The sequence below is a fragment of the Neovison vison genome, chromosome 6 (assembly GCF_020171115.1).
Source record: "Neovison vison isolate M4711 chromosome 6, ASM_NN_V1, whole genome shotgun sequence".
Lineage (NCBI taxonomy): Eukaryota > Metazoa > Chordata > Mammalia > Carnivora > Mustelidae > Neogale > Neogale vison.
The window spans coordinates 194233769-194257198 of NC_058096.1; the positions used below are offsets into that span (position 1 = coordinate 194233769).

General features: G+C 39.8%; 1 protein-coding gene across 3 annotated transcripts in view; it reads right to left on the reverse strand.

Annotated features, from left to right (window-relative positions):
* Positions 1-23430, reverse strand: part of PTPRG (protein tyrosine phosphatase receptor type G) — a 709729-nt gene that overhangs the window by 7544 nt on the left and 678755 nt on the right. For all 3 annotated transcript variants that reach the window (XM_044253275.1, XM_044253276.1, XM_044253274.1), the window contains 9 exons: positions 23273-23407; positions 21196-21368; positions 19560-19695; positions 18696-18842; positions 16674-16767; positions 15684-15760; positions 15064-15192; positions 11705-11851; positions 10871-11013 (listed from right to left, as the gene is read on the reverse strand). In XM_044253275.1, the coding sequence (XP_044109210.1) occupies positions 10871-11013; positions 11705-11851; positions 15064-15192; positions 15684-15760; positions 16674-16767; positions 18696-18842; positions 19560-19695; positions 21196-21368; positions 23273-23407 (1181 nt within the window). The remainder of the gene's footprint in view (positions 1-10870; positions 11014-11704; positions 11852-15063; positions 15193-15683; positions 15761-16673; positions 16768-18695; positions 18843-19559; positions 19696-21195; positions 21369-23272; positions 23408-23430) is intronic.

Here is a 23430-nt window from a genome sequence, read left to right on the forward strand (position 1 = left end):
CCACTGAGCCACCCAGGCGCCCCTCTGTTAATTTTAAAATACACTGGTGTTCCTTGCATTGTCAGTGTATACACCTCTGCGCATTTAATGATACTTTTTACTGTTCCATATAATTATTTAATTATCCTACCTTTGCTTTTAAAAGGTTTTAAAAATCATAAACAAGAATGAAATTTAGGGCACCTGGGTGGCTCAGTGGGTTAAGCCTCTGCCTTCAGCTCAGGTCATGATCTCAGGGTCTTGGGATTGAGCTCCACGTCAGGCTCTCTGCTCAGTGGGGAGCGTGCTTCCCCCTCCCCCTCTGCCTGCCTCTCTGCCTGCTTGTGTTCTCTCTCTGTCAAATAAATAAAATCTTAAAAAAAAATGAAATTTAGAGTTATAACCCTTTTACTAGAAGAAAGTGAAGCTTCCCTTAGAAATCATTATGGCAGGAAGGAACACAGAATTAAAGCCGCAGTATCCATCAGTCTGGGGGAATAAAGGCAACACAAAAGCCCTCCACAGGACTTTAAGAAATTAAAACCTTGGATGTGAATGAGAAAATAAAGTAGGAAAAAAAGGTAGTCTGAAGCAATGAGGTGAGTGCAGGAGTACTTCCTGTGACAACCAGTGGGAGGCAGTGTGAAGCAGAATTCAATGACCGCTCTGGACCAGACTGCAGCCAGGGCCATATTCCTGGCTTCAGTCTGTGTGCTTGTGGAGAGTTCTGCACTTGGATGATCTCCTCAGAAGAGTCCTGCTCTTAGTTTAATGCTGTGCTGTTGCCATCTGTAAGTTATTTTTTTTACTGAGGTATAGTTGACAAACAATATATTAGTTTCACGTGGATAACCTAGTGATTTGACAAGCATACATATTTTGAAATATTCACCAAGATAAGCGTAGTGACCAAAGTTATTACAGTATTATTAACTATTTTCCCTATGCTGCACTTTTCATCCCTATGATTTACCTACAACTGGAAGTTTGTACCTACTAATTCCTTTCACCGGTTTTGCCCATCTCCTACTGCCCTCTGACAAACACAAGTTTACTCTGTATTTGAGTCTGTTTCTGTTTTTGTTTTTTAGATTCCATACAGATGTGAAATTATGTGGTATTTGTCTTCTAGGACTTATTTCACTTAGCCTAATACCCTCTAATTCCACCCATGTTGTTGTAAATGGGGAGTTCCTCCTTTTTATGGCTAAGTAATATTTCACTGTATGTACACACCACATCTTTATCCACTCATCCGTTTATGGAAACTTAAGGTTTCTTCCATATTGTGGCTATTGTAAATAATGCTGCAGTGAATCTAGGGATGCATGCATCTTTTTCAGTCTGTACTTTTGTTCTCTTTTGGTAAATGCCCAGAAGTGGAATTACTAGATCACATGGTATTTCTATTTTTACTTTTCTGAGGAACTGCTCTACACTTTTATACAGTAGCTTCACCGATTTATATTCCCACACACAGTGCACAAGGGTTCCCTTTTCTTTACATCCTCACCAATGCTTGTTACTTCCCCTTTTTATACAGCCATTCCGACTGGTGCTGGGTGACATATCACTATGGTTTTGAGTTGCTTCTCCCTGATGATTAGTGGTATTGAGCACCTTTTCATGTGTCTGTTGGCCATCTTTGGATATTTTCTTTGGACAAAGGTTGATTCAGGTCCTCTGCCCATTTTTAATCAGGTTATTATTATTTTTTTAAGTTTTATGAGTTCTTCATATATTTTGGGTATTAGCTTCATATCCAATATATTATTTGCCAATGTCTTCTCCCATTCGGGAAGCTGTCCTGTGTTCTGTTGGCTTCCTTCATTATGCAAAAGGTCTGTCGTTTAATATAGTCTCAACTGTTTATTTGTGCTTTTGTTTCCTTTACTGAGGACACAGATCCAGAAAAATAACGCTAAGGGCTGGTGTGCAAGAGATCACTGTAAGCGTTTTCTTTTAGGGCTTTTATGGTTTCACGTCTCACATTGAGGTCTTTAATCCATTTTGAGTTTATTTTTGTGTATGGTGTAAGAAAGTGGTCCAGTTTTCTTTTTCTTTTCTTTTCTTTTTTTTTTTTTGCATGTAACTGTCTAGTTTTCTCAGCACCACTTATTGAAAAGATGGTCTTTTCCCTTTTGTATATTATTGTCTTCTTTGTTGTAGATACTTGATCATATAAATGTGGGTTTATTTCTGGGCTTTTTATTCTGCTCTACTGATCCAGATGTCTGTCTTTGTATCAGTACCATAGTGGTTTGATTACCTCAGCTTTGTAGTGTAGTTTGAAATTAGGGACTGTGGTATCTCCAGCTTTGTTCTATTTCAAAATTGCTTTGGCTGTTAGCGGTTTTTGTGGTCCCATACAAATTTTAGGATTATTTGTTCTAGTTTTGTGGCAAGAATTGCATTGAATCTATAGGTTATTTTAGATAGTATGGACATTTTAATAACTGTTAAAATAAGAATGGTATGTCTTTCCACTTGTATTATCTTCAGTCTTTTTCATCAGCATCCTAAAGTTTTCAGAGTATAGCTCTTTCTTCTTCTTGGGTAGGTTTATGTCTAGTTACTCTGTTCTTTTTGATGTGATTATAAATGGATTGTGTTGTTTTCTGCAACTTCCTTATTATTGTATAGAAACACAACAGATTTCTGTATATTGATTTTGTATCCAGCAACTTTACTAAATTCATTCATTCTATAGTATCATTTGCAAATAGTGAGTTTTACCTCTTCCTTACCAATTTTTTTTAAAGATTTTATTTATTTATTTGGCACAGAGAGAGATCACAAGTAGGCAGAGAGGCAGGCACAGAAAGAGGGGGAAGCAGGCTCCCCACCAAGCAGAGCCTAATGTGGGGCTTGATCCCAAGACCCCAAGATCATGACCTGAGCCAAAGGCAGAGGCTTAACCCACTGAGCCACCCAGGCGCCCTCCTTACCAATTTTTATGCCTTTTTATTGCATTTTCTTGTCTGATTATTGTGGTTAAGACTTCTAGTACTTTGTTGAATAAAAATGGGGACAGTGGACATCCTTTTCTTTTTTTTTTTTTTAGATTTTATTTATTTATTTGATAGAGATCACAAGTAGATGGAGAGGCAGGCAGAGAGAGAGAGAGAGGGAAGCAGGCTCCCTGCCGAGCAGAGAGCCCGATGTGGGACTCGATCCCAGGACCCTGAGATCATGACCTGAGCCGAAGGCAGTGGCTTAACCCACTGAGCCACCCAGGTGCCCTGGACATCCTTTTCTTATTCCTGATCTTATTACCTATGTTGAGAATATTAGCTGTGTTTGTCATATATAGCCTTTGTTATGTTTAGATATGTTCCCTGTAAACCCCCTCTGTTGAGAGATTTTATCAAGAGTAGACTTTGAATTTTGTCAAATGCTTTTTCTGAATCTATTGCCATAATCATAATTTTTATCATTCATTTGGTTAAGGTAGTATATCATGTGATTAGTTTGTGGATACCAAACCATCCTTGCCATCCTCAAATAAATCCCATCTGATCTTGGAAATCAGAACTGAATTTAGTTTGCTAATATTCTGTAAAAGATTTTTCCATCCATGTTTGCCAGAGATATTGCCTGTAATTTTCTCTTTTTTGGTAGTATCTTTGGTTTTGGTAGCGGGGTAATGGTGGCTTCTTAGAATAAATTCCTTCCTCTTCTGGCTTTTTTTTTTTTTTTTTAAATAGTTTTGAGAAGGATATGTATTAACTCTATTTTAAATGTTTGGTAGAGGGGTACCTAGGTGGCTCAGTCAGTTAAGCATCCGACTCTTGATTTTGGATCAGGTCATGATTTCAGGGTCGTGGGATCAAGTCCATTGTTGGGCTTCATGCTCAGTGTGGAATCTGCTTGTCTCTCTCCCTCTGCTCCTCCCCCAACTCGCTCTTTCTCTCTCTCAAAGAAATAAATAAAATCCTTAAAAATATCTTTGGTAGAGTTCCTCTGTGTAGCCATCTGGTCTTGGACTTTTGTTTGTTAGGAAGTTTACATTACAGATTCAATTTTGTCACTAGTAATTGGTTTGCTCAGATTTTCTACATCTAATTCAGCCTTGGAAGTTTTTTCTAAGAATTTTTCTATGTCTTCTAGGTTTGTCTCATTTGCTAGCTTCTGATTTTTAGTAGTAGTCTACTATAATCTTTTCTATTTCTTTGGTGTTGGTTGTTACTTCTCTTTCATTTTTAATGTTATTAGAGTCTGCTTTCTTTCTTGAAGAGTCTGGTTAAAAATTTCTCAGTCTTGCTTATCTTTTCAAAGAACCAGGTCTTTGTTTCACTGATCTTTTCTATAGTTTCTTAAGTCTCCATTTATTTCTACTCTCATCTTTATTTCCTTCCTTCTAATAATTTTTGGCTTTGTTCTTTTTCTAGTTCCTTCAGGTTACTAAGGTTAGATTGTTTATTTTTTGTGTTTCTTGAGGTAGGCCTGTATTGCTATAAATTTTCTTCTTAAAACTGCTTTTGCTGCATCTCAAAATATTTTGAACCTGAAAGATTTTGTGCTCCCATTTTAATTTTCCTCCAGGTATTTTTTGACTTCCTTTTTGATTTCTTAACTCATCCTCCATATGTTTGTTTTTATTTCCAGTTTTTTTTTCTTATAATTTAGTTTCATACTGCTGTGGTCAGAAAAAATGTTTGATGTGATTTCATTCTTTTTAGATTTTTGGAGACTTGTTTTATGCCTAGTATGTGATCTATCCTGGAGAAATGTGTATTCTGCTGTTCCAGATGGAATGTTCCGTATGTATCTGTTAAATCCACCTGGTCTAATGTATTGTTCAAAGCCAATGTTTCTTTATTAATTTTCTGTCTGGATGACCTATTTTATTACTGTCAGTTTCCCCCTTTATGTCTGTTAATATTGTCATATGTTTAGGTGCTCCTACATTGGGTGCATAGATACTTAAAAGTGTATATCCTCTTATTGGATTGGTCCTTTTTATTTTTTAAAATTTTATTTGAGAGAGAGAGAGAGAGAGAGAGAATACAAGCAGAGGGAACAGCAGGTGGAGGGAGAAGGAGACTCCTCGCTGAGCAGGGAGCCCAACACAGGGCTCCATCCTAGGACCCTAAGATCATGACCTGAGCTGAAGGCAGATGCTTAACTGACTTGAGCCACCCAGGCACCCCTGATCCTTTCATTATTATGGAATTGTCTGGTCTCATTACATTCTTTGTTTTAACTATTTTGTTGGATATAAATACTGCTACCCCAGATTTTTTCATTTCCATTTGTATGGAGTTTCTTTTTCCATACCCTCAACTTCCAGTCTGTGTATGTGTTTGGGGCTGAAGTGAGTCTCTTGTAGGCAGCATCTGGACAGTGTTGTTGTTGTTGTTTTTTTTAATCCATTCAGTCACCCTGTCTTTTTTTTTTTTTTTTAAGATTTTATTTATTTGACAGACAGAGATCACAAGCAGGCAGAGAGGCAGGCAGAAAGAGAGAGAGGAAAGGAAGCAGGCTCCCTGCCGAGCAGAGAGCCCGATGTGGGGCTCGATCCCAGGACCCCGGGATCATGACCTGAGCCGAAAGCAGAGGCTTTAACCCACTAAGCCACCCAGGCGCCCCAGTCACCCTGTCTTTTGATTGACTATCTAAACTCCCTAAAATAATTATTGAGAGGTCTGTACTTATAGCCATTTTGTTTATTGTTTTCTGGTTATTTTTATAGTTCTGTGTTCCTTCTTCTTTTGCTCTTTTTACTGTGACTGATGACTTTCTCTAGTGTTATGTTTTGATTCCTTTCTCTTTATTTTTAATGTATCTGTTACAGGTTTTGGGCTTATGATTTCTGTAAGATTCTTATATACAACATCCTAAGTATGAAGCAGTCTATTTTAGGTTGGTGGTTGCTTAAGTTCCAACACATACTAAAAGCTACACTTTACTTTACCCCCTCTACATTTTATGTATATGATGCTGTATTATACATCTTTTTGTGAATCCCTTAACTAATTCTTTAGATATAATTAGTTTCACTGCTTTGGTCTTTTAACCTTTATACTAGCTTTATGATTGAGCTACTATCTTTACTATGTATTTGCTTTTATCAGTAAAACTTTTTTCTCTCGTAATTTTCTTCAACTTACAGCCTTTCCTTTTTTACCTAAAGGGCCATCTTCAGCATTTCTTCTAAGGCTGGATTAGTGGTGACGAACTCCTAATTTTTGTTTGGTAAACTATCTCTTCTTCAATTCTCTTTTATTTTAAAGATTAAAAAAAAATTTTATTTGACAGACAGAAATCACAAGTGGGCAGAGAGTGAGGGGGGAAGGCAGCCTCCCTGCTGAGCAGAGAGCCTGATGTGGGGCTCGATCCCAGGACCCTGGAATCATGACCTGAAGGCAGAGGCTTTAACCCACTGAGCCACCCAGGCACCCCTCTTCTTCAATTCTGAATGTTAACTGGTTATAGTATTCACAGCTGTGGGGTTTTTTTTTTCCTTTCTACACTTTGAATATATCATGCCACTCACTTCCGGCCTGCAAGTTTCTGCTGAAAAGTCAGCTGATAGCCTTATGGGGCTTCCCCTTTAAATAACTAGTGCTTTTCTGTTGATGCTTTTAAGATTTTTTATATTTGTAACTATTATGTGTCTTGCTGTGGACTGCCCTTGGCTCATCTTGTCTTGTTTGGGATGTTTGTTTCCTTCCTCAGGTTAGGGAAGTTTTCTGTCCCTTCCTCTCTCTCTTCTCCATCTGGGACCCCTGAAATGGAATGTTACTATACATTCCTTTAGTGTATTTTTCATTTTCAGTTATTGGTTCTTTTTTGTATTTTCTATTTCTTTGTTGAGGTTCTGAGTTCGTTCATTCTTCTCTCCAGTCTGGTGAGTATCTTTATGACTATTACTTTGAACTCTTCATCTGGAAAATCTTAATTTTTGAACAAAAGTTCCTGCATTTCCATTTTACATGGGACTCCACAAATTATGTTAGCTGGTCCTTGCTGACACTTACTATTTGTGTACAGAGGCCCTATTAGCTTCACACTGCTTATTATTGCATGTGAGAAGAGGGGATCTAAATAGAAAAGGAAAACCGTCCTTATTTGTGGGTATCTTTGCAGCAGTTGACAGAGAAAGCAGTCCAGATAGTTCTACATCTCCTACCTCTTCTCTCAGGATCAAATGAAAATAAAAGGTTATTGGTGATCCTCAAAGAGCTTTTGTTTATTTGGGCTTTATCTACCAATATTTACTCTATCAAAAATTGGAACTGAGGGCGCCTGGGTGGCTCAGTGGGTTAAGCCGCTGCCTTCGGCTCAGGTCATGATCTCGGGGTCCTGGGATCGAGGCCCGCATTGGGCTCTCTGCTCAGCAGGGAGCCTGCTTCTTCCTCTCTCTCTGCCTGCTTGTGATCTCTCTCTGTCAAATAAACAAATAAAATCTTTAAAAAAAAAAAATTGGAACTGAGAAAATGTTAGACACAAAACCACTCAAGCACACGGTATGGTAGCCATCAGAGTAAGAATGAACAAGGCAAATGGTATCTTTGCATTATTATGAAAATAGTTTTGAACTTTTGAATCTCCTGGAATGGCCTCCTTCCCAACCTGTAGTCCTCAGGACATACTTTGAGAATTGTTAATGGAATTAGTCTTCTAGGAGCTCTAACAGGGTGATAGATATAACATTAAATATTTGCACAAGAAACTGATCTGTGAGTCAATGTCTAATCTGTAGTCTCATGAGACTATAAAAACTGTGCTCATGTTCCAAACTTCTTCTGTAGGAATGTAGGCTCTTCTTAAAAAAATCTGACAGTAATGCTGATAGAGGAGTCTCTGAACAGAATGGTCTTGACTACAGGATGCTGTGAATAAAGCGGTTTGCCTTTAAGCTGTGCTTGTCTTCAAATAGAATCAGTTGACTTTGGGGTGTGGAATTTTATCCTTAGATCATTTATCTAGAAGTTTCATCCATCTGGCACACAGTTGAGAACCTGAGAGTTGGTATTAAGAGATGCCTGTGAAGACCCAATAAATATCAAGTCTGTCCGCTCAGAAGGCCAACTCTTTGACTTAAGTGCAAGTGGCCAGGCCTCCTCACCTCTCCTTTTGATAGAGTTCAAACATTTGTAAGGAGGGAAAATAATGATAAGCAAAAAGCAAGGCACAAGGCTCTCTGGGGAAAGTTCCTATTAAGGATACGGCCCATATCCTTATTTGGAAGGTCAGTTTGAAGCCCAGTACCCACTACGTGCCAGGCATTGGGCTTCACGCAGTGGAGACTGGGACAAATGAGTTACCTCTGCTGGTCTCCGTGGGGTAGGGGTGACAGTCCTGTGAACAAGTAGCTGCAGTAGGAAGCGGTACCCAAGAACAGCACTGGCAAGAACGGGGTGTCGTTAGTGCTGTTAAATGATTACCTCTTCAAAGACAGTGACTTTTACAGTGTCCATCCGCTGACTGAAAGGGCCCTCAAAGGAAATAGTATTTGCAGGGGCAAGGGGGCCTGTGGGAATTCAGTGGAGGACTGTTTCATGCAGACCGTAAAGGAATGCGGCAAGTGTGCTGCAGGAATGGGGGACATCAAGAAGACTCGTGGCCAGAGAGATATGAGGGCGGGGGGCACACCAGAAGGACTCTGGTAGGTTTCTGGTTTGCCCAACTCCGTGGCTGGGGCAGGTGAGTTTGGTTTTAGATAGGCGACATTTGAGAGGGTTGGAGGCCACCAGGAAAAGGGGTAGTTAGAGGCAGAAAAAGTAGGTAGGATGGAAACGGAAAGCTAACTGGTGTTCAGAACAGTGCACTATCAGTAGCAGCTGTTTAAAAATTTCAAATTTGCTTGGGTAACGTGGAAAAGTCACTTCTGTGGAATTGCTTATCTCCCAAAGAGTGGATGTACTAGAAAGAACATGTTTCTTCAGGTGGCTATTAATGCAGCTCACTTACATGCTTTGTGCTGACCTAGTTAGAACTCATTTGCTCTTTTCTTATGTAGGCCTAAGAACAAGCTGCATTTGATTAATTTCAGGGGTGACATTTTTAGCGCATGGCATACAATAAAAATCACTGAATAAGACAATATACCCCCCAAATTGAATATAAACAAATAAATTAAATGGTTTTTTAAATTGTTTAACAAACTGCTAGTTTTTTCCTTCCCACATTCCCTTACTGTGAAATAGAAGTTTAGCTGCTTTACTGAATTGAGCACAAAATAACAGCAAAATCAGTCACAGAATTGGGCAGCAGCATTAGAATTCAGTCTGAATGGGAAGAAGCTGGCAAAACCCAGAGGTATTTGAGAAGCTAATACAAATTAGTGGGGAAAAAAAAGCTACAGAAGCAGGCCTAATTTTACATACCCCAATTTTCATAGACCAGTAACAGCTGCCCAGTTATTTTGATGCTGGCTTCACTATTTAAACACTGCTGGCTGTTGTCACGTTTGTAGCCATCTCAGTATATTTAAAGCTCGACTATATTTCCCTCTTTCCCCGCCCCCCTCATCTTAACTCAATCTAATTAACAGTCAGGCCAACATTTTGAAATAGTCATTATTTCCTTAAAAATTTAAAAAAAAAAAAAGGCCACAAAAGTCTTTAGAAGCAGCCAATACTATGGCCATCTTCAAATACGAGGGAACCATGATTTGAGGTACAGGTGTTAACCTACGCTGAAAGTCTGTTCACTTCATGTTACAACATTTGTTTAGAAAAAATGAAAACTTCAGTCTTACTTTGAAATCGAAAGGTTAGCAGAGTAGTTGCTAATTTAATGGATACACTGAGAATTTGCTGAGAATTTCCAAAGGAGCTACCTTGGAAGTAAAACAGAAATGAGGATATAGGGGCGCCCGGCTGGCTCAATTGGTTGAGTGGCCGACTCTTGGTTTTGGCTGAGATCATGGTCTCATGGTCTCAGAATTGAGCCCTACTTGGACTCCACGTTCAGCAGGAGTCTGCTTCTCTCCCTCTGCTCTGCCCTGCTCTTCCTCCCCTAAAATAAATCATTTTTTTTCTTTTCAAGAAATGAGGATCTATAATTGGTGCCATATTAGCAAAAATGTTGTGAGCTTTTAAACAATCTGGGATGACACAACTGAAGCACAGGTCAATCCCAGCCACGAAGTTTGACTCCAAATATTCACATATCACAAGTTTCATCTATGATCCTTTCCCTCTGAATAAAGAGGAAAATGTTGTAGTTTAGATACCACATGGGTGCCTAGAAGCTCTGATACCAGGAGCAAATTATTTGTTCTCTTTGAGAGTCCTATTCTTGAAACTTCAAAACACATTGTAAGCTCTAAACTTATGATTTTTTTTAAAAAAGATTCTGTTTATTTATTAGAGAGATCACAAGTAGGCAGAGAGGCAAGCAGAGAGGCGAGGGGAACAGGCTTCCCACTGAGCAGAGATCCTGATGCGGGACTCGATCCCAGGACCCTGAGATCACGACCTGAGCTGAAGGCAGAGGCTTAACCCACTGAGCCACCCAGGCGCCCCTAAATTTATGATTAATAGTAACATTCTCACTCCTAATCAACTAAACCGTATTTAAAAAGCTTTCTTCTCTAGTAAGTGCTGAAATTCACTGTAAGGGTATAAAAATAAATGTAACTAATTAAGTTATTAAATAACTGTTTACATTATCTATTAGTGTTTGAAACATAAAACCTCAGAAAGCTTGCAAGACTATTTTTATAGGCTGGTATAGTGCTTTGACCTTCTAGAACATACAGACCAGGAATATCTGAAGCCTGGGGAGGGCCTGACACCTTAAAACGCAAACAGATCTACAACAGGCACCCGCCCACACTGGTAACACAGAAAGAAGGGTCAGGATCTTCCCTTTCCACTCCTAAAGCAAGTCAACAAGAAAAATGTTTGAATTTTAAAGTTAAGAAATAGATACATACTCATCATGAACAATGGTAGGGCCATCCCTTGTTAAGGCCTCTTCCTTGATGACATTGATAAGTTCGAAAGTACTGCTGATGGGGGCATCTGGGTTAGGCCATTTGGGACACTGGAAGTGCCGAACCTCTAGGACGTAGTCATCCTGTAACCAATACAACAAGTCATAGCCCATCCTTTATTTCCTGACACCTGTTTATGTGCGGACTAGAACTTGTTCCTGAGAAAGTACATATTAGAGATAACTGACGAGTGCCAAATAGTAGGGAGGACTGACTGCCTGCCCTTAAAAAAGGACCAGGTCATGATAGCACAATCTTATTTTTGTTCAGGGGATAATAAAATTTTAAGTGACCATAAATTATAAGAGATTTTACATAACCTATTTATCTATACATTTAAAGGAAGAAAAGACATCATCATTTAAGTTATTAATATCAGAGAGCGCCTGTCTTTTCCACCTCATAATAAGTTATTACATATCAAAATGTCATTTACTACTTAAAAAAAGTCTTACTATTATCACTTGTAACACATTGCAAGGTTTACATTTCTGGTGGCAAAGAGAATGTTGAGCTCTAGTATACTGTTTTCATAATTAGGTCAACAGACCTATTTGTATGCATGCTCAATCAGAGGAACAGTTACATTTCATCTACCCAGCTGCAAAAAGCAAATATTTGAAGGAAGGAAAAAGTGAAGTGTACATATTTAAAATTAAGTCATACTCAAATGCCTGGGCCTGTCTCGAGGGTGGCAAGTGACTTTATTACTACTTAGAAAGATGATGCTGGGCCCAGATATGACTGTTACGGAGAAATGGGGGTTTAAGTTACCTGTGTAGCTTCAAGGATAAAGTCATGGATGATAATTTGTTCTTCATTAGAGAGGCACAGTCTGTCTTTGCTGATAAGGGTGACGGTAAAGGCCTCACAGTTCATGGATTCTTCTCGACTTGGCCAGTATACAAATTCATCTTCTGCCTATGACCCCCCCCAAAGAAAAAATTCCTCTGCAGTGCTGTCAAACATTTGTTTTTTAATTATTCTTTCAAATTGATACATAATGTTTGCCATCTCCCGTACCTCCCGAGTCACCATTTAATCATGCCCGCTTCACCAAGTCCAGTGGTGATTGTAAAATACCCTCAGTAATAACCATTTCCTAGCAGTTCCCACTGAGGTCACTGTAACAACCAAAAATGCTCCCTCTAGAGGTGATATATTAAAATTAATTGACCTAGATCCCGTTTTTATTATTTTTTTCCACTATGATACATTATAGAACTAACTCACCTGGAGTTAGTATATTATTTCACAGTTGCTTAAGTAACTAAGACATCCTAGTTTTTACTTCCTATGGATTATGAAAACAGTTCTGCAGGTGATGAGCATTTTGCCCGGGAATTTCATCAATATTATATTATTTAATTTTTGCAACATATTAGAGAAGTAAAGGATTTTTATTATCTCTCTTTACAGAGGAGGACATCAAGACTCAGGGAAGCCCATACGTTGTCTGAAATCACACTACTGCTAAATGGTAAGCAACAGAACCTGTCTGGGGAGAGGTTATGCATCAATAAGCTTATGTTGGCATGGAGTACAAAGTGCTCTTTCAGAGACAAGTTATTCTATCCATGTTAGGCTTCAACTGGAGATTAACATAGAAAAAGTCTTTCAGCCTTGAATCAGGCAAGCTTTAAATGTTCATCTATTTTAGGATTAAAAAGAAATATTCAGGCGTGGTATTTGAATTCCATCCCTGAAAACTGTGGAGGCCCAAAAAAAAGTTACGGGGTGCACAGGTTGGAGATTTTGTGAGAGATACAGTGATTAGGATAAGACCCCTGTCTCCACTGCCATGTCTCTTTCTCTCACCAGTTCAAACGGCAAACTCTACTTTGCCTGGCATATCTGTATTTCAATGGGCATTTTCCTGAAAATGCTTAGATACTACTAGTAAAGTCAGAAATAATTCTGAATAATGTTCAAAACAAAGAAGGTTTTGTTTAATCTTACACTGTTGCATCAGAAATGAGCCAACAGTCCAATAAGACTTATCACCCTTTCAAGTTTCAATATAGCTTATTGCCAAGTACATTTTTATTTTTAAAGCTCAGCATAAGGGGAAACAGATTAGCAATTGGGTTTAGTCTATACAAAAGAAGTCTGTAACTGTCAGGGGTTTTAATACATTTTGTCCAAGGAAATGGAAATACCCTTTTAACAGATATTAAAGATGTAAGGTAATAATGGACAGGGCCTATACATTTAATCGATATGCACAGACTAAGCACAGAATTTAGGATTGGATGTGATCCTGAATAAATTAATCTGGGCCTTAATTTCCATATCTGAAAAGTGGGAATAACAACATTATGTACCTCCAAGAAGTTAACACGAATCATAAATTATCAAACTGGCCTAGTGACTGCCAAAGGGATTTTATTAATGGTAGAAGAAAGGCAAAAAACAAAAATAAAAACAACCCCCCCAAACCCTTCTGAGTACACATAGCAAACGAGGGAATAACTGATTATCTTCAAAGACTATAAAAAATACATGCTGCTTCTTAATTCAGCAGCAACTCCGGGCTCATGGTTATTTTGCTTATAAATATATTTGTAGATCAAAGATCCCTGTATTTTTAACAGTGCTTTCTGAGCTAGGAACTAGTGACTTCAGGTACTCATAGTATCATGGTCTTGTCAAGTTATAGCAGTGATAAATAATGAAGCCAACAAAGAGAATCTACATATTTAGGAAAAATGTGCACTAATAAATCTGACTTTCATCCCTGGAGCTGAGAATGCAGACATGCAGGATTCTAGCCAGGCCTCCCTCAGCCTGAGACACTGCGATCACCTGTTCTGGGGCAGGTCAAGGTCCTCACTGTCTGCAGAGCAGGCGGGGACTCAGGTGACCGAGGCTCCCCACAACAAATGAGCCTGTGTGATCAATGCTTTTGGTGACCGTCCTCTGGTAAGTGACAATAACAAAATACTGACTCATCCAACAAATGAACGTTTTAACAACCCTAAGTGCCTCCAATTTCCACATGCCAAACAGAATAGACCCCTATTGCCAGCTAATTTGAAAATTTACACTCCAGTTTTTAGCTTAAGATTCTCAATTTTGCTGCCATTCTATCATACAGAAGCAGTCTTGGTATTCTGAAGCTGGAGCAAAATGCGACAAAGTGAAGAAGTTCCTACTGCCTGGGCACACAGTCAAATGCATGTCAGCAAGACTAGGGGTTCAATCACAGGCTGTTCTTTCTTGATTAAAAAATTCACTAATCTGATCCTCATGGAAGCAGCTCCTCATTGTTTTTTGTTTTTGTTTTGTGGGCTTACATGTCTTCATAATAACTTCTGAACACCCAACTAATTCTGAGAGTTAAACTCATCTTGATAAATTTGTTTGCCCTTCTTTTATAGAATCCCGAAGCACAGCCGAGAAGGACTCAAGGGAGGAGAGAAAGGGGCTATGGAGCAGTCAAGGTCTTAAAGGCACCTTTAAATAGGAACAAAATAGCCTTTGTGTATCTCCTTCCCTGTAATGCATCTGCTCTGCCTATTGAATGGGGGGAGAAATGACGATAATTAATACTATTGATAGAAGTTTACTGGGGGAGGGCTGGGAAACCTTCCTCTAATGCGGGGTGGGACGAACAGAGCAAAAGGATTAAAAGACAGGTGACCCAGGTTCAAATCCTTCCTCCAGACATTTGTGTATATGCCCTTAGGCAAGTTACTTCCCTCCATTCTCTTAGCTGTTAAATGAACTAATAGTACCTGTGTCCTAAAGAGGTAGAGGATTGAGATTCAGCAAGCTAATACATGTAAACACAGTCACACACTCAAATGTTAGTTGTTACTTTGTTTTTCACAAGTGACATATAGCAACTGAGAAGTCAGGTTAAGGTCGTATGTTAAATGAGGTTACTCAAAGGCCCTTTTCCAAAACCTTCTACTGCCCTGCCAAGCACAGCATGAGAGAATCAAGTTATGGAGTGCATAGGGACAGTAACTGTGACAATACAAAAGGAATCTGATCAGACTTAAAGACGAGAGAAGTCTAGATGCCCTCCCTAGCACACGCACACAGTGAGCCCTGTGGTAAGGTACCAAAATGATTTATGCTTATGGCCTCACAGGCTCATTAATATACAGCAGATGTGCTTTGCTTACCAAGCTCTGGTTGTCTGGCAGCATGACGATGATCTGTGCATTATGATCCCAAATCATTCGCCAGAAATCTTTCGTAGTATGTGGCAGAGGATGCTGGGTTATAATAAATTCATTGCTCCTATAATAGCCCTTCAGTTAGGGAGACGGAAAATCAGCAGTTACAAACATTTTATTCTGATGTTGTGCTAGTAAAATACGTTCATGAAATAAGACAGCATTGTTCTGACCTCACTTGAACAATTGAAAAAGGCAGTCCGTAGATGTGGCTAATTTTTAGATGTATATGCTAACACGTGTAGATCATTTTCTCTACACGTACAATTCCCTTCTAGTACCCCTGCTGTTTTTACTTAACAGCAATTTCAGCATTTATTCAAACACTAGATGGGTGAAATTAACAAGAAAATTAATTCCTTAACAAACACTTTTCTTAAAGTATTTCTGTATCCCCGCTGATTAGCAGTCTTTTGTTAGAGGTCGCAAGATACAGAAATCTCTCTAATTTTTATTACACATCGAGAAATTATTTGAAAAATGAAATCAGCCACATAGGTGGTATCTGCTCTTTCCCACCTTTTTAGTTTAATTGAATTTATTTATAATTAACTGTTGACTCTCACCATGATATAAGAAGCATTAATGTAATCTGTTCCTTTCATTCCAGGCAACGGTGCAAGACCCACTCGGGCACGCTCAGCTATTGTATGGAAAACAAAACAAAACAAAACACCACATTTGCCTTGTTACACACACAGAACCAATAATGCTGAGATTCACTTGGTGAGTAATGAAAGCTCCCCTTTCATTTTAAAACTCACCTATATTTTTAACTAAGTGAAAGTGTCAGCTAAGGCAGAATGGAAATGGAATTCTGCAGTACATTCCCAGAAGGGAAGAGGCATTAGAGGAATAGAATCTTCCTGTGAAGAGAGGTTTTCACAGCACATCATGAAGAGAACACTCTGTGCAGACATGACAGAGGATGTCAGATAATTTTTTGGCCCTGGTTTGATATTCCTACAGTTACACCAACACATTGTACTTTTTGCTCTTTTGCCATTCCCTTACCCATATTTTTCTCCCCAAAATGCACTGAGAAAACCAGGGCCTTTGTTGGTAGAGAGAATCTGCCTCGTGATCACCTGCTTGTGTCTACAGCACACACAGTATCCTCTGCTGGGTCCTGAGTTATTCATACAAAGGTCCGCATCTACACACCCCCCCACCCGCCGTGCCTCGATCTCAGTAGCCAGAATCACGTATTGATGCATCCCAATTGTACAGATTAATCAGAGATTCTTAAGATTTCTAGGAGTATCAATGCCACCATGATCATGGCTTTGCCTTTTTTTTCTTTTTTTTTTTTAAGTTAAATTGGAGAAGTACCGTTAATTCTTGAGTTGTGAGGTCAATGGAAGCTAGACTTCATGTCACACTGAAGGAGCAGTTTGCTGGCCCGAACAGCCACCCCTGCCAGTTTGATCACACTGCCTCAATTTTCCTGGCATAACAATTCCCCTTGGTAGTCATGGCCTCTTTACATAATACATAAAATTCAAAGAAAAAATACTAACACACTCAACCAAGTCAAGCTGATTTTAAGATCTTACATGGCACGACTGAAGAGTTTCGGTTCTTTTCTTTGTTACACTCTTTCTGAGCACTAAAGCATTCCACATACTTGGCATTACATTGTGTAACCAGCTGAAAGAAAGGCAACATTTTAGTTTTCATTCATTAACCAACCTTATTGTGATAATCATTTTATAATACACGCAAGCCTCACGCAAGCCTCAGGTCATTACTTTCTACACTTTGTACAATGCCATGTATCAGTCATGTCTCAGTAAAGCTGGGAAACAACAAAACATAGTTACAGTTGATAGCATTTGCTCGATGATCTGGCGGACAAAGGACAGTCAGCAATTAGATTACTGAGGAGCCAAAACATTTTTCTATCCCAAAGACCATTTTTCTATCACTAGTGGTTACTTCTGTCCCATTACCGTGGCTATGTTTGTCTTGTTTCTACTGTCAGGCCACAGGCTTCTAATAACAGGTTCAAGATGGGCAGTAGATATTATTGCATTGATCTGGATTTTTCTGTTGAAAATGTCACGCTTTTTGGCATTTGTCTTCTGTCATTTCTCCTAGGCACATGAGATTCAGGTGGGTCTATGCTAGGAAAGACTGCTTTGTGGTCACAGGAGCGAATCATGTTTCTTGAACATAACTAACTAGGTTCTCGGTACATTTCTGTCGAACTAAACTAACATTGTTCTAATCCCAGTAGTTTGGTTATTCTTCTTGTTCTTCTATAACTTGGTTGAACACTACGTCAATCCTCTGTTTTGTTTTTTTTTTTTTAGCAGGGAGGGAGTCCATCTTAACATGAGGGAACAACCTCCTCCAAACACTTTTGTACTACTGTCCAGGGCCTGGGGGTAGCTTTCAAGTTTCTCACTCTTGTTTTTCCCCTTCTACTTAAGTTCTAAAGTGGTTAGTTCCTACCGAAGAACCAAGTACCTGGTCTTCAATGGAATGAAGAGATTTCTTTTAAAAAATTCATCAAAATATGTGGAAATAAATATTGCAGAAATAGAACTTAAGAAATATTGGTCCTTAAATTTTTTTAGGAATTAATTTTAAACATTTAAAATGGGATATAATGTCATTAATTACCTCAAATGGTTTTTCGAATAGTTAGGATGTTACAAAAGGAGAGCTAGAAATTTAAGATGCTATGGAATGAAAAATAGATTAAGTTCGCTCATTAATTTCCGTGGCAGTCTCACTGATTCAAATGATGGTTTCAGAATCTATGGAAAGTTTTACATGAAAAGTACGAGTGCACAGATTCACTCCATTTTTTCCACCTTGATACAGAATGAGAAATTACATCTGGAATAATGCCAAAAAAATTTAAAAGACTATGAGAGACTAATAAATAAGAAAGTACTTAGTAATTTGAGGGACAGTGTTGGAAGGTTAGAATAAAGGACTGAGCTCTTAATTAATGTCCTTATAGTATTGTTTTTTTGTGTGTTTGTTTTAACTTTTCCCTCAGTTACTTCCATACAAACCTCAACTGCCTTTGAACTTCTCCATGCCCTTATCCAAGTGAAAGAAGAATCCTTTGGGGAAAGTTAACCTCTTTCGGGTATTCCTTGGTAACTTCTTTTCAGTTTCTAAACTATCTGAGAGTCTTTCAAATAGATTATTTGTTGACATACTGTCCTAAAAATAAAACCTTCTTAAGGGTAAGATAAGTTAGTTCAGAAAAAATACAGTGACTCTTTTTCGGACTAGAGTGACCGACTCCAACTGTGAGGTCACTGTGGCCAGGGGCGGCTCTTTTTTGGACAACAGTGACCCACTCCAACCATTAGGTCACTGTGGCAGGGGGCTGCTGCTGTTTACGTTCAGATGAAACGCCAAGTGGCTCAGAAGGGAATACCGCACCGCGCCATCTGCTTGGATCCCAACAGTTCACCCGCAGGTGGAAACATTATTCTCTTCCTGCTACATTTGAAGAATACCAACGGTAATGCCTTTCAGTCTACACATTCATGCCAAAAAGCTATGACCCTCCCCAAACTCAAGTCATTTCTTTACTTCTTTCAGAACGCTACCTTGAATTGTTTCTCCAGCCGTGTCTTTCCTCCTACTCCCGGTATGAGGATGCTGTTAACATAGCTGTGCAGCTGATTCGAAGATACTTCGGTCTCCTTTCCTAGAATGGCTTCCAACAAGGCATCATGGATGAAAATGTACTGCTCCTAAAAGGGACAGAATGAGGAGAGCCGGTCAGGGGTAGCCACCTCTATCCAAGTCATGAAACTGACCTCACATCAACTCTGCTCCCAGGGACTGCCCCGTGAACTCCTTCAGGCATTTACAGCTAGGCGCCTAGGCTCCAATACTCCCCCGGTTTATCCCTCATAACTTATTTTTGGGTCAAGACTCTGTTTTTCCATACCACGTCCAATGCAGCAGCAAGCCATGGAGAAATGTGTGTCACGAAGGCCTTTAGAACCGTTCTACTTTTCAGGCCGGACAACATGTTTAATTCCCTATCACATCGGACACAGCACTAGATACAGCTGTGTCTGCCTTTTTCTTTTTTTTAAAAGATTTTATTTATTGGCCAGAGAGAGATCACAAGCAGACAGAGAGGCAGGCAGAGAGAGAGGGGGAGGGAGAAGCAGGCTCCCTGTTGAGCAGAGAGCCCGATGCGGGGCCGATCCCAGGACCCTGAGATCTTAACCCACGGAGCCACCCAGTGTTGGTGTAGTGACTGAGAAATCACATAGAAGATCCTCACAGAAAAGGATGAACGGGGAGTCAAAGAATAGTATCATGGTCTGCATAGCTTCCGCTACAAACCTGTGCATTCCTTCAGACCCTACCAGAATGAATCTTCTCCTCGGAACCATTCCACTTTGCTTTAAAGCACATGCTAGAATCTCTCGAGAGCCCCTGCAGCCGCTCCTCACCTCAGTCTGGACGAGGTAGTTACGCTGTGTCCTGATATGCTTCAGGAATCCCAGGACGTTAACTGTGCTTTTGTCTTTGATCTGCTGCAGCATGCTGTCTATTACGATATAGGTGCCAGTCCTGCCCACACCAGCGCTGGAAGAAAGGAAGACACTCAGCGGCTACCTTTTGCTCTACCGTGTCATGCATTAACTGTAGACTGAAAAAATGACTTTCAAAGCATCAAATGAGCTTAGAAATAACCTTGTTTAGATAACCTAGTAGAGAGTTGACAGATTATTCACTGTGGACAGCATCCAACAACTTCATGAGGACATTTCCCACGAGTCTTGATGCGGGGCAGATACAGTCTTATAAAAACCACAGAAGCTGCAGTGAAATGATGCACGTGTATTTGCTTTCTCAGCCTTGCTCGCTGCTCAAGCCAAGGACATAAATCGGTGATGCAAGGGATGGAGAGCAGCCCTTCCTGGCAGAGCTATCCCCCCACCAGAACCCTGTCTGCTGAGGACCCAGGTAAGGAGTTTGTGTCCCTGACGCCCAAGCTTGTGCCTGGTTCTGGAGCACCCATTATCCTCTCAGTAAGTGCCCTTTCTGCATACCTTCCTAGTCTGTTCAGTACTAGAAAGTTCCCATCTAAAGGGTGCCGCCTTCCTTTAGTCAGCCCGGTATGGAATCAGAACGGCATGCCTGCAAACTCTGGCCTCTTTTATCCATAGTTCCTCATTGTTAAATGGGAGTTCCACCGTACTGATTAACGGGCTGCTTTTGTCAGAGTCCCCCAGCAGGCTCCCCGCCTCCCAAGACCACCCATTGATACCCCAGCTCTTCGACACTTCCGTGTCTCTTTTAGCGACTCCTCAATGGGTCAGCAAAATAAATGTACTTTTCATGAGGCTTTAAAGAGGAGATGGGTTCCAACATATGCCAAGGACTTGCTTTGTGATCGCATGTTACGAACAGCAGCCCAGAAGAAATGCTCAGAAAATGCCATGCCTCTCTGCAACATAGCTCACAGAAGAGGCAGCATCTATTTGAATACCAAAGTTAAGAAAAAAAATTCCAAGAATGCAATCACAAATGAAAGATAATAAAAGTATTTTTAAACTACCTACACTAAAGTTGTTTAAGGTAGTTAAGGGAAAAAAGGCCTTCTCGGTGCTTTCAAAAAGGTCTTTTTTTAGAGCATGTATCAACTAAAAAATTAAAAATCTTTTCACTCCTACAATACCTTTTATTATTTAGAGGAACCCTACAGAGAAGCTGCTTACAAAATCTCAAACTCCCTAGTGTAGGAAGCCCTGAACTTGTGTTTAAGGTCAGATTTCTATGTAATAGGAGCAGCTTCAAGATTCCCTATAAACAATGGGGATTTTATTAATAATGGAGGTTATAAAAACTGGAAATGCATCCTCTAAGAGCAGATTTTGTTTTGGCCCCAGAAGTGGCAGGTGACTTCCGGATATTTTGAGAATACAGGGATTTTACAGACCCTAACAGGCTGTGCCGGTCCCAGTTTACAGTGGAAGACTCCCGTTTCTAAAAACACAGGGCCCCGGGGGTCCCCATCTTCCCACCCTGCCCACTTCAGATGTTGAAACCCAGGCGCAAGAAGGAGAAAGATGTTGGCCCCACCTGCAGTGCACCAACACAGGGCCCATTTCTGGTGTCCGGGCGGCCGAGGATCTCCTCACGAAGGTCAGGACCGGGAGTGCATACTCAGGAACTCCCATGTCAGGCCACTGAGTGTAGTGATACTGAATCACGACCCGTTCATTCTGACGACCCTTGGGATTTCCCTTCTGACCCTAGGAGAAAGGTGAAAAGAGAGGTCTGTAAGCAGACAGGTGGCATTCTGGATTAAAAAAATAATAATGATGACAGGATGTAGGAAATAGGACGTTGCATTTCATGTGCCCTAAGTACTGTTCCTAGCTAGGCACTTTCCCCTCGGCAGCTGTCTCGGGCCCGGAATGGAGATGCTACCTAGCTGGGTGTGAAGTAGCACACGTCTCTTGGGAGAGAAAATGGGGGAAGACTACCCCAGGAAGGAACACTGAATACCAGTTTTCTGGATGTGGAACCATCTGCAGCATCTGTAATTTGCTTACACAGCCTCCATGTTAACTTCCTGCCATGACTCCCGTCTTTCTCTGCGGTCTGGCTTGGACCATCAGGGTTCTGAGTGCTGGCCGCTGCTGTATGTCCTCCGGAAAGTGATTCTCAGTCTCCAGCGTCAATAATAAATTTACCTTTCGCTTTCATAAATGAATTTTTCAGAGCCGGTTTCCTTTAAGTGGCTGAACTTCTTACATTTTAACTATTTTGGATGAAAAATTTCCCCAAACAGGTAACTTGCTGCTATAGGTTTTTCTTACAGCCAATAACTGGATAAATGCCTGAAAATTTCCAGTTTTTTTTGAGGACTCAAGGTCATTAATCAGCCAGAGCATGTAAGGTCTTTGGCCCTGGGCTACAGAAGCCCAATGGCTTTGATTTCTGAAATCTTGTTAACCCTCATTTTCCTATCTTTCTCTTTCTCCTTTTTTCTCTTGCACAAAACACCCAAAGTTCCTATTTGACTTCCTCCGACCTGAGTGGTTTTAAAATAAGGGGGCAATGTTTAAATACCTGAAGGGTTTCCATGAGTCATGGGCTTTGGAAATGTAAGCTAGTTATTGGTTGGTTAGTTGAAGCCAGCTAACAGCTCTATTAGAACACAGATAAATATAGCGCTACTTGACTTTTATATACTTCTGCCATTCTAGGAACAAAAAACTAAACATAGAAAAAGGCTGTTAACCTTGGATCACAGATGGATTTTGGAGCCAATGAAATTATATATAAAAATTTGAATAAATGTGAATTCTTCTGGGGCAGGGGGCTGTAGTTTGAGCACATTCTCAAAGATGGCTAAGACTTTAAAAAAAAAAAAATCACATTGCTACAAACACGTGGCATTCCTAAGTCTTTCTACAGCAATTACTTTACATTTTCTTAATAAACATCCATCTAGAGTTCCTAGTAATGGGGTCATTGTCCATGAACCTTGATGGAACAGCAGATTTTGAACAAAAGAAATTGAGATAACTTGAAAGCAGCATTTTCCACAAAGTGTGGAACTTGGATGATAACAGTTACATTGGGAAGGGTTATGCTGAGTTGCCTTAGGAAATACTAGGCAAAAAAAAGTTAAAGAGGTTTCTTAACTAGCGCTCTGGCCACTTGTGTGCATTGTATGTATTTCTAAAGGGGATTGCATAGTATGTAGCATTCATTTTCCATATTTATTAAATAGCACGGTCTCCTTTTTGCAAACATCTTGCAGGGTAAGCATTCCTTGGAACACAGTTTGGGAAAATAATGCTTGAAAACTCTCAGAAGGTTGCTACTGAAAAGCTAAATCCACAAACAGATGCTGCTCTAGTTGCTGGTCACTGAGACCTAGAAGTTCATTTTTTTTTTTTTTTTTAAATGAAGCTCTCAAGAGGAGATTAAAGAATTTAATCAGGCCAGTTAAATTCTATTATGTGCTCTGCCAGTATCTTTCACAGCATACATTGATGTCAATCAAAGGAGTTGTGAAAAAATGTTTTTTAAAAATACTTTTTTAAAGCCAAGTTGGTTCTGAGAATTGGCCTTGGTTGTACAGTAATTTTCATACAAGTTTCAAGAGCGATGCCCTGGCAGCCCACCCATATTCCTTCAATACCTTTTTCACTTTTGTATTTCTGACTGAAAAACGACGAACAGTGTAGCAGGCATGTACTTTTGTGCTCTTCAGTGTGACAATAATGTTTCCATACTCCTCACTATTCTCTGTTGGCCAATACTGATCACATTTTCGCTGCAAAAAGGAAAAAGTTGTCA